General features: G+C 34.6%; 1 protein-coding gene across 4 annotated transcripts; it reads left to right on the top strand.

Moving 5' to 3' along the window:
• The first annotated feature begins 1,743 nt into the window (after positions 1 to 1,743).
• On the top strand, positions 1,744 to 7,797 carry LOC109011289. Of its 4 annotated transcripts, none has more exons than XM_035688912.1 (8): positions 1,744 to 1,888; positions 3,197 to 3,315; positions 4,325 to 4,722; positions 4,928 to 5,004; positions 5,117 to 5,153; positions 6,027 to 6,246; positions 6,765 to 7,233; positions 7,385 to 7,797. In XM_035688912.1, exons 3-8 carry the CDS (start codon positions 4,344 to 4,346, stop codon positions 7,529 to 7,531), a joined length of 1,329 nt encoding a protein of 442 aa, XP_035544805.1. In that variant the 5' UTR covers positions 1,744 to 1,888; positions 3,197 to 3,315; positions 4,325 to 4,343; the 3' UTR covers positions 7,532 to 7,797. The 4 variants fall into 4 exon arrangements, with proteins under 4 accessions (XP_035544805.1, XP_018847964.1, XP_018847968.1 ...); XM_018992419.2 differs by having other exon boundaries at positions 4,274 to 4,722; XM_018992423.2 differs by lacking the exon at positions 3,197 to 3,315.
• The last annotated feature ends 4,178 nt before the right edge of the window (positions 7,798 to 11,975 follow it).

Below are 11,975 nucleotides of genomic sequence, written 5' to 3'. Positions count from 1 at the left end.
TTTCTCTTTCTATAGCAACAAAATATGCACATGTCACGCATAACGAGCCAGTTTTAGGTGTCCTTTAGCCAGACCTAATCCTTAAAAGTGATTCTCCTTCTTTCCCAAAGAGTCAAAGACAATGAGGATGCCTTTTGTCATGTGAGGACAATCCAAATTCCCTCAGGGCAGCCTTGGAAAGTAAACCTTTTTATGGCAAGGAATTAAAAGATAAATACAAGGCGCAAATTTGATCAGATGATCAGTATCATGTGGGAGACGCGTCTTTTATCTTCCTTCCTTCTCTTCCCCCACCTTCTCCATAGATATCATATATAGTTCTGTCCATCTGTAATATATATTAATCTGATCTCCTTTGTTTTTCACCTTCAAATCGTGCCAACGTCTCTACCGACTAAACTCTAGTAACTTTCCACCTCATGCAGTGGAGTTAAATTAATTTGTATGTTAATTAATAAAACATCTTTAAAAACACGCAGCTACTCATGATGTGTCATACTGAAATCCCAGCTAGTACGTACTGTGGTACTGTCATGAATTTCTAAAAAAGTAATCTGATCAGCTGGCTGAACCTGCTAGAGAAACGAACTGGGTTGGATAAAGCTGTCAATTATAAAGTAGACATTGAACTTTGCCCCCCTATATAGCTTTGTGAGGCACTTAGTCAAATAGGTAGGTAATAAACCTCACTTCCCTCAAATTCAGTATCTTGGTAAACAGCAGCAACTTTTAGGGTCAGAAGACGAAATTCTTGCTTCCTTTACTGCCGACGTTCCTTGTGAGAATTCTGGATCGAGTAGTGCCAATGGTATCTTGACTAGATAAAAGCCCGGAATTCCAATATTTCTATTTGGAGCATACCATTGGAATGTAGTGACATAAATCTTTAACATATTCTTTCTTGTTGTTTTTTAGGAAGTCTAAACGTTTTAAGTCAAGGTTTCAGTCCCAGCTGATCATTCAGTACTTAGGGAGAGCTAGCTAATTTAATTTGTCAATACGCATGTGGATATTATATTATTTTTGCAAATACAAAAGGTTCGAAAACGATCCATGCCAATTTTTTTAGCACCCTTTTTTAGCACCCCAAGTCCCACCAAAATTGACCAGTTTCTAGATCTCGCTCACCCCACATAATTCTGGCATGCATGTTTATGCAACAGCCTGTATTTTTGAATTGGACCAACCATTAGAAGTCATTTCAACATATGCGAAATATATAAAACAAATCTGTGAAAACCAACAGTAACATCATGGGGACAAGAAAACAGGCGCTGATATATGGGCAGAAAGTCTTAGTTTAGGTGGGAAGAAAATGAAAGGTTGATGAAGGAAATGGCCCACACATTACTTATAACCTTGATGAGATTAAACTAATAAATTAAAATTTTTATTGGCAATAAAAAGGTAGGAGTCTCTAACAGAGGTCAACAATTAAGATAATCACGAGAGAGAGAGCGAGAGAGAGAGAGAGAGAGAGAGAGAGAGAGAGAGAGAGAGACTTGCAAGAACATGAACTGTCAAAGGAGGCGGAAGGGAGAAAAGTTCGGGAGCAGTCACATGATCTCCAACAGTTGAAGGGACCAGTTGCATCTGTATCCATAATGCGAGTATTATTGCAATTTAAAGAGTACAAGTGGTGTGTCTGAATATTGTTGATTTATTTTTTTGTTTTTTTATGACCATGACTCTTAGAATATCATAATTTTTATCGCTTTAATTCAGCTCTGAATGAAACAAAAACATCCCAAAACCAAGTAGGCTACAAAACCTTTGCTCTCTCTCTCTCTCTCTCTCTCTCTACTGTTCAAGGACCAAGTCCACTTCAATCCGTCCAACTCCCATAAAAAGCTTGCAGTTTAGGAGGCATGCGAGGATCAGCCCAGAGGTAAGTTTAATATCATTGATCGATCGGCAACATGCATGAAAGGAGGATTGTCATCATGGTACCTTCATCATCGATGGTTTGTATTTGGAAAACAAAAAACAATATAAAAAAAAAAGAAGTTCTATGCCTTCTGTAATTTAGTTTCTATATTTTGGTAGTCTATGCTAAGGAAGAACTCAAGATGATCATCTTATGCTCAATTTGAATATTTTCAATGTCATTTGGTGTTGTTCTTCCCTTTTTGTGTAGTTTCCCTTCTTGCATACGATTCGAAATCATGGGTTTTTTTCATGAGTTTTGGTAGGCAATATTGAAACATGATTATTTCCCGAATCCTAATACCACGCGGGATTCGTAGAAAAAACCATTATGATCTGTTGATCTTTTATATAATTCTTAATTTCCACCTTTCCTCTTTCTCATGATTTAAATTAAAGTCTTATATATAATCGTATAAGAGAAATTAAGATCAAGAACCAATTATTAGTTAGCTAATGTTTATTAATTAATAGCTGCTCGGAAATTATTGCTTTATTTCTTGTTCAAATGATCGTTTTCTGAAGAAAAAAAAAAAATCAATGGACAAATTAACTAGCAGTGGTACTGTTTTAACACGACAAACATTTGCTTTGCCATTACCCATGAATTTTACAATATGATGCCTATGAACTAAGATGCAATTGATTATCACGTACTGTCATTTCAAGTTGTGCTAAAAAGCTAGTTCACTGATAAAAGATCAGAAAAATAATTAAAGAGGTAAATATATTAATTTTCTCTCTTTCGCTGCATCCACTGACCAATATTTCATATAATAGCCTTGATTTGTTGTTGTTAATTCTGATTACATGTCCTCATAATATTGATTAGGTCACAAAATGATAATACCGAGCACAGATCATGATCTACGTACATTGCAGGAACTAGCTAGGACGTTGATCATACCATAATATATATTTTCTCTTACCTTTAATTTTGTTTCATTAGAAATCCTACACACATATATATATATATACACACTACATATTATATATATATATAGGACGTTGCAATTGGTCGATCGAAAAAAAACCTCTTTCATTTTATATATTCACCATGTTACTGATCAAACATGTGATATTATTGTCCAATTTTAATTTTCGATCACTGTAATTAGTATCTCTTAGCCATGCATTAGCATCAGATTTTCTTTGCAGAATAAGTAGTACTAGATCATGATCATCATATTACAATTACATGACATGACTTAATTTCTTAACGGTAGTTTTCTAATTTCCCACTTTTGATGATCATCTTCTGAACTCGTAGATCATCATCAGACGTTCTTGGAGTAGTAGTTCCTGGGGCGAATTTGGCATAGTATTTCCACTGATCAATACTAGTCAACTCTTAATTAGGCGCTACTCGTTCGCGTTTTGTGTCAGTGTGTGAGTGGCCATTTCTTTTTCTTTGGATTCGGTGCATCCTTAATTTGGTTCTCTTCACGTACAGTTGCTTATAAGATGCTGATCTGGATATATATATTTATATATATATATATATAAGACAGTAAATAGTACGCCCTATTAATTAGTTTGTTCATGCAAAACACATAAATGCTGAATGCATACCATTCTCTTAATTTGAAATTCTTAAAGTCCATTTATAAAGGTGGATGAGACAACTCATATCTGAGAATACACCATTAAATCCTCCTGCATGCAGCATTAAGTTCCCAAAGTTAGCTATCACCTAAAACAATGTCCTAGCCAGCTGCTAGCTAGCTATAATATATATATATATATATATATATATCAATTATCAAAGACTTGCATAGCTTAATCAAAACATTAATTTTAAATAGTTGCATATATATATATTGTTAGATCAGATCAGTCTACCAATCTAAATATAATGGCATTAACATATATACTGACACACATGACCACACACAGTACTAGTGAATTAGATCATCCCATGCATTAGTACTATTATATATTAAGTTAGGACTCATAGTTATAAAGCAAGAAGCTAGAGATTTTAAGTACAATTAAAGCAAAACTTCTTATAAAAAGAAAATAGAAGTATAATGCAACTCCTAGATATATATAGACAGATTTATTTATATTTATGCACATATATATATATATATAATATGTATGTATGGATCGATAAATAAGATTTGTAGGCTTTATAGAATTATAAATAGGCTAGGAATGCAAAATTAATGTTAATCGATCGAACTTTACTTTGGCAAGGACGTGTAAATTAAGTACATAAACAAGCATGCATCAGGTGTAAATATTCTTTTTCCTAGCTCTTGATGCATGAAACCTAGCTAGCTAGCTAGTTATTTATGATGGAAACAAAATTACATTATTAATTCAACTCTTTTTTTCCTTTCAGCAATCTAACAACTGATCAAGAAACTCAATTTTCGGAAGTTGTACTGTGTAGAAAACTGAAGTAGCCAGCCATGATGGAAGGATTAGAGATATATGACGATGTTAAAAGTACCGACAGGAGTACTGAGGAACAGGCTGAAAATGCCTCTGCAGTGTCTTCACAAAGGTGCTCATCGTTTGACTTGAATGAGGAAGCCTGTAGCGAAGTGGGTGATAGTATGGCCGAAGTAGCTGAACTCAGCATTGATGAGGATAATGATCAGATCAAAAGAAGGGATAGGAATTCAGCTAATTATAATGACCCCTCCGGCTCCGGCGCAGGATCAGGAAATGAAAGGATCAAGACTAAAGTCAGGCAATATGTTAGATCCAAAATGCCTCGGCTTCGTTGGACCCCTGGGCTCCATTTCTCCTTTGTTCATGCCGTCGAAAGGCTCGGCGGACAAGAGAGTGAGTTTAGACCATAGACTTTCCAAATAAAAAAGAAAAATTTTCATATATTGATCATATATATTTGATCCTGAGACTGAAATTCTTACTACCTCACTTTTCTCGTCTGTGTAAGAGCTTGATATGTAGATCATCATGACATGAGTTAATGTACGTGTTTTTCTCATTCTGTTTATTCGATACTCTTCCTGGATTGTTCATGCAGGAGCAACTCCCAAGTTAGTTCTTCAGCTAATGAATGTGAGAGGACTTAGTATTGCCCACGTAAAGAGTCACTTGCAGGTAGTACTAGTGCATGTAAATGTATAATTAATCATGATTCTCTTCCTTATATTAAGTACTTTGATCTTTTGCTTTCTCTCTTTTACTAATTTCGAACTGTTTATAATTTCAGATGTACAGAAGTAAGAAGCTTGACGAGGCTGGGCAAGGTGAAGCTTTGTTTTTCATATTAATTAGCTTAATTATGATATATTAATTGGCTATCTTATGTAAGGAAATTAACAAAGATCAGTACTTACTCCAAATTGTCAGTTTAAGGTAATGTTGGATATAGAAAGATTAACGGAGATCATAACATTTTACCAATCAACAACTTCTCTAATTCATGCTATACAAATTAACACACTAAATAATTCGGTTACATTAGGTCAACATATATAATCACAATACGTATATTATATTCAAGTTATAGTACTATTAATTTGGTTATCATGTTATGAAATTAATGGAGGAATTAATGCCAAAGGGAAAAAAATGCCACGCATACACAAGTCCTAAATAAGGCAACTATTTGCGATTTATGCATGCAAATCTAGCTTCATTTGCATATAATATGTGAATATATCAGAGATGCCTGAAAGATATTGAAGAAAACATGGTATTAATAAAAAAAAATAAGATCGATCAAAGCTTTCCGGCTTCATAATTAATTTTCTACGTGATATTTCTTTGTGCACATTATATACATATATAGTTTCCAATTACCAGCTAGCTAGCTAGTTCACTGCATTTTAAAATTATCAGATAACTTAATATTCAAATGAAAATTAATCTCCTAGCTAGGACTAACGATGAGAAAATAATTAAGCACATTTTTACCTGCGAAATTAAATTTAGTATGTACTACCTGCATGAAAACCCTATTGACATGCATGTTTCTGTGCTTAAATTGTTATATTGTGATCACTATATATATATATATATATATATGATGGCATTGATCATCAATCGAGATAGGAAAAATAAGCATTATTTTTCCCTCATAAAAGTATGCCCACCCACCCCTTGGCCTTTTCTTACAGTACTGGGTCAAACATACAGACCCCTGCAAGGAAGGAATCACATGCAAGGAATTTTGAACCAAATAACCAGCAGTAGTACTACGTCGACTCATCAACACTTCAGAATGGAAAATGGTGGGATAGTTCTTTCACGACATTCAGATGGGAATAATGTTGCTCATGATCTTTTGCAGTCACCCCTCTCCCGACCATCATTAGACATCAAAGCTAGCTTCGCAAGGTAACTAATCATTAATTGTGGAACAAAAATTCTATATACAGTCACTCACTATATATGCAGTCACTCACTACAAGAAAAAAATCCTTTTGCATACTCCTTATAGTACTTTTGCAGACTGCGTACTTCACTAATATGATTCACTGTGTCATTTTTTTAATATAAAATAATTGTTTTGACCAATCAGTAAAGTACGTACAAAATATATAAAAATGATTGTATGTAGTAGAAATCATTGCGGAAAAGCTCTAAGCATTCTGCATATACTCACCACTCGGCCGCGGGTTCACTTCCCTTGTTACTGAGTGGCGTACTATATATTCTGATAAAGGGAGAATTTAATTATATCTTTACTTTTTGAAGTTAAGGAACAGCATTCCCTGTTAGTAATAACCAACTAGATTTTCCCTACTGTTTTTTCAAGTAATTGGTAATTGTAGTGCTAAATCCAAAAATATACGTAAAAACTTGTTTTATACCGTGATGCTCTCTCTCTCTCTCACACACACACAATATTATAGGCAGCAGCAGTGGACTACTAATCAGCATGACATAAGAAGGGAAAGTTATCTAATAAGGAAAGATCTTGGACGAGACAAGGGTTTGAGCAGCTCAGCAGCCTTCCAAACTCAAGCAGGCTGGTCAACAGCTCCAAACCAAATTCATAAGGTACTGGACACAAACATTGGTATTGGACCCATGAGACCTAGCCAATTTCTTGAGGAAAAGAGATGGCCTCCATTCGAAACGATTAGTACTAGTCAATGGAAACTGAAGAGGAGTACTCCTACCAATACTGCTTATACGCGGGATAATGCTATCACCAAGTTCGTTGGGGAAACCTACATGAGTACAAGGCCAACTGAAAAATGGAACCGGCCTGCAGGAAACCTCACAAAGGATAGGCAGTTCCCTTCAAGCTCTTCAGATGATCTGGTCAGAAATTCCAATGGCTTTAAACCAGAGTTCGAGCCCCCATTTCGGCTTGGGGTAACGTTTTAATTAGTTCGCGAAATACTGTTTAATTGATGTACTTAACCACGAGTACTTTTAAGTTCTTTCCGCTTTTTTCCCCGCAATAATTGTTTCTTCTTCTTCTTCCTCCATGCTTTTACTTTACTCACTTCTTTTTGAAATGCAGCTGAATCGAGAAAAGATGTCAATGGACAAAGAATGGCTCCCCGACTTGCAACTAAGACTTAGCCAAAGGGTCGGGAACGAGGATGAGATCAAGAGTACTCGAGGCACAGCAACTCATGAAATTAGCACTAAGCTTTCGCTCTCTTAGATTACATTTGTCACGCAACTTGCACGATCTAGTTACAAAGCTCATAGAGATTACAGACACAAAAATGTTGTGTACGTCGTAACACAACAAGGCCAAATTGGGAGTGAGTACTTGGGATTTGACTATGTAAAAAAAAAATACAATAGGAGTGATCAAATCGATTGTTTTAAGTGCTTGTCCTAAGTCCATTAGACGTACCAGATAAATGTTTTTGTTGATTCCTCGGACAGTGTTAGTTTTGCATAAAGCTAGGTAAACGCAAGATTAATAACTTGGCGAAGGACAGGATTGATCAGTGTTTGTCTACGCATGCTCCTCCTCGATCGGAAAAAGTTCAGTGCATGTAAAAGGTGCTGCAACTTGTGATCAGAGATGTGATATATAGTTAAAACAAAAAATTAAAAGGAAGAAGTTCTGGGAAAACGTTGGCGGCCGGGACGTAGAAGCTAGGAAAAAGGCAACGTGCTGCGCGCAGCTTGAATTATTCCCAGATTATGATAGGTAAAGCGATCTGATACATTATACGCAGGTCGATGGAGAATATATTATTGAGCATGCAGAGGCTGGATTGCCTGTTTTCAATTTTTGGGTAAGAACTCGCCTCCAAAAAAAGAGGCTCGGAGAAAATATATAGACGTTATAGAATCTTAATTACATTAAACTTTCATCATCAATGCCACATCTAATTATCACATGCAGAACTTAGTTCCCTTTTGATGGTTGTTGTGGAATGCCTGTGTCATCTATTGATCAGTATTCACTCTATTGTAACGACTACCTTTCTGGTTAATAAATTTCACTACCTACCCCAAAATATTAACAGACCATGCATGCATGTATACGAGAGTTGTACAAATTATAATATGCTCCGGATATATTTGATGAAAGCAAGTTGTTTGGCGCACTAAATTGCATACCGACGATGACATGACTTTTTTTATTGAAAAGAAAAATAAAAGAAGAAAATTTTTGAGAGAAGAAGAAGGTCTTCTATCTCACGAAAATCATTTCCGTCTTCAATTCATATCGTTTCATTAAACGAATGTCTTACATGTCAGAATCGATGCTCGATTTGGTGCGCAAACTCGCTTGCAAGAAGACTTTTCCTTCATAAAATTGATTGTAAAAGAACGATTACAATATCCTGCACATTTGGAAGACATAGCTAGCTAGGCTAGCTCCTAAATAGAAAAGAATGCTCAAAGCATTAGCTCGTGGGTATTATAAGTTGTATCTAATTCAAAATGGAAAGTATATTTATAGTACACTAGCTTGTACGTACGTAGCATGCTCGCTATGATTATGTTGAATGGAAAAATCTAACGAAGTCAACCTTGCACACCCCTTGCGCACACCTGCCTACCTGGCATACCACGCATAACTCGAAATAGCGTGTTTTGTGTTGAAATTTAAACCCGAGACTTGCATTAAAATAAAAGAAACCCATGGTGAAGCAGCACATGACAAAAAGGAAATGAAAGAATAATCAGATTGCAACTGGAGATCTTTCTTAGTCATAGCACAATAAAAAGATCACACAAACATCTAAATTTCATACATTTTAAGATTTTAGTCGTTCTAGAATGTGCTACTAAAAAAGAATTTGTTCCTCATCTATCTCATCTGCAAAGAGATTTCATCACAAGAAATTAAGGAACTACAGACAACTAGCATACACAAAAGGGTTATGGTAAACAACACACCATCATGCATACTGCCCCAAGTTCCAATATTCATAAAGGAAATTAAGTACATCACCGAAAATATTATGATTATTGATTTCCAACGTGTGCTGCACGTTGAAGTTTATAGCAAAGAGCCAATATTCCTTAGAGAAAAGCTTTAGGGCACAACAAGTGTTGTCTTGAAAGAGTGTCTAGCTAAGCAGATCAAGAAAAATGAGGGTTCGAGGCCAGTAGCAGAGGAAATAGGAAGCTATCAACTACGAAAAAGATATTCTAGCAAATCCCAATGATTTGTTGATATTTCAATTTGTATTAACGAGGAAAGGGAAGAGCCAAACTTGTATAGAGGTAGTAGGTCTTCATGATCAATAAATACCACTCACTTGCATGTGATTTTGATTCCAAGATTGTATTTTTATTTTATAGGTAACGAAGAAAGATTTATGCTCTCGGATCTCACCAACAATATCACCTTAGCCATTGGAGATGACGTAGCTCTTTTCACATAGCTGCCTTTGGTTCCACCTCCTTATTGGCCAGATCAAAACCAAATGCAATTAAACTCCGTGCAGAGACGTGCCAGCGAAGACGAGAGCTTTTTCGTGGGCGATGGAGAAAAATGAAAGCTTTTTCGTGGGCGTCTGTCAACTGCTTACTTATTTTATCTCTATTTTTTTTAATAAAATTGCTCTGCCACGTCAACAAGGGTGCACAAAGTGTGTGCAAAATGGACTGCACCTAGCGGAACTGAATGGCATGCAAGCGTCTCATTATCTCATTAAAATGCCACCTATGAATTAAATATATATTAATGTAGATTGTAGTTGCACTTTAGTCCAACAAAATAATTCTCATGTTGTATAGTTGTATGGATTATGTAGTTGGAAATTATAATCCCCAAGGAGCACTTCCATGCATGCATATCATTGATAATACTACACCATATAGGCTTATATGCAGTGCTATAATTTGCCGCAAATAGTATGGCCGCAAACTCCTTTTTCTATCCAGTTTATAAATAGAAAATAAAAATATATAATAACGAATTTATAAATGTTAGTGATCAATGCTAGTCATGTATAGAAACGATTAGATTAGTGAACCTATCATTTAATGACACATCAATAAATATTGAGAGAAAGATGACAAAAATGATGATAAATAGATTTTTCGATATATATACAATTCATACTCATGTATGGTATAAATTAATTAACCGATTCAGAGGACAAACATGAAAGTACTCCACCAGTTGTACGTGCATGCCAGGTATTCCTTCCTCTTTATGTTAATATGTTAATATTGGAACGATGATTCAGAGAATTGGTAGTGATACTTTATTTTGTGATCTATTTATGAGTAATGCTAGATATAGTTTTAGGATGTGCGAGGCTCATATGCTCTCTTAAAAAAAAGTAGGGTTCATTATTAAAAAATAATTTTTTCATGTGAGTTCCAGATTTATCTATTTTTTTAAAAGAAATGCGCAAAATTTGTATATCATAGAACTGCAAATATCATTTTTTTTCTATAGAAAATTGTGTCTATTTTAATATTGTATTTGCATTGATATGTCAAGCTATATTTATATGTACATAATATACATACACACACTACAACAAAAATACATTTTGCAATGATAAAAACTGTTGCAAAATGTCAATTTATTGTTGCAAAAAAGTATTTGCAACGATCACTTTTCGTTGCCCTACTCTTGCAAATGTTGTCATGGGAAAAGTATATCACAAATCACGACGATGATTTTTTTCGTTGCAAATAATCACTTTCAGCCATGAAATTTTATCATTGCAAATAAATGTATTGTTGTTGCAAACAAAATTCACAATAATTGTACATTCATTGCAAAATATGTTTATTTGCAACGAAATATTCATTCATTGCAAAAGAGTATGTTTATTTGCAACGACATGTACATTTGTTGAAAATATATCTATTTGCAACATTGCTAATATGCAAATATGCTATTTGTGACAAAAAAAAACTATTTGTAGCTAATGTATCTCACTACATATAGTCTTACATAAGAGGGAAAAAAAATACAATATCACACATTTTGGATTAGGGGTGTAAGCTGTTATTTGGTCTGGACTAGAAAATCGGACTGTATTGGTCCGGTCCAGTCCATTTATACCTTAGAATTTCGATTTTTTATCCTGTGTAGGGGTTTGCTTTTTTTGGACCGAACCAACAGAAGTATATATATAGTTTTTCAAAATATTTTATATATATTATTTCATATAGTAGTTATATAACTTAATTAATTTTCATCTAACCTTTCCCCATTAACTATATTGCATTTTTTAATTTCATTTTCTCTAATTTTTTGTTTTTAACTTTATTATGATGATTGCTAATTCTCATAGATAGATATGGATAATTTTGATAATTAACTTTTTAAGCCTATTTTCAAGTACAAAATGTGCAAATAAAAATAAATAGTTTATATTGAAAAGTATAAACATTGTGGGTTTTTTTTGTATTAATGGACCGAAAATAGTCAAAACACATATTAAAAGTGATTTTGGACTTTTTGTATGTTTGACCCATTGACATACCCATTTTACTACATTGGCCTGAATCGATCCGTGAACCCTCTTCCCCCCCTCCCCCCCTGCCCGGGATCGGACCGGACCAGACCAGACCGATTACACTCCTATTGGATAGAGTTCATCATTCATTCAAACATTAAATAACGATTGATTGACATGTTAAAATAATTAAAAATATTTTATTGTTCA

The sequence above is a fragment of the Juglans regia genome, chromosome 3 (assembly GCF_001411555.2).
Source record: "Juglans regia cultivar Chandler chromosome 3, Walnut 2.0, whole genome shotgun sequence".
Lineage (NCBI taxonomy): Eukaryota > Viridiplantae > Streptophyta > Magnoliopsida > Fagales > Juglandaceae > Juglans > Juglans regia.
Note: the sequence above shows the minus strand (reverse complement) of the source record. Positions and strands in the feature narration are given on the sequence as shown.

What these genes read in the sequence shown, in the direction of transcription:
- LOC109011289 (XM_018992423.2), top strand. Translation starts at nt 4,344, where the DNA reads ATGATGGAAGGATTAGAGATATATGACGATGTTAAAAGTACCGACAGG. An exon ending in ACGTAAAGAGTCACTTGCAG is followed by an intron (nt 5,005 to 5,116) that starts GTAGTACTAGTG and finishes TTATAATTTCAG; the next exon opens with ATGTACAGAAGTAAGAAGCT. An exon ending in ATCAAAGCTAGCTTCGCAAG is followed by an intron (nt 6,247 to 6,764) that starts GTAACTAATCAT and finishes ACAATATTATAG; the next exon opens with GCAGCAGCAGTGGACTACTA.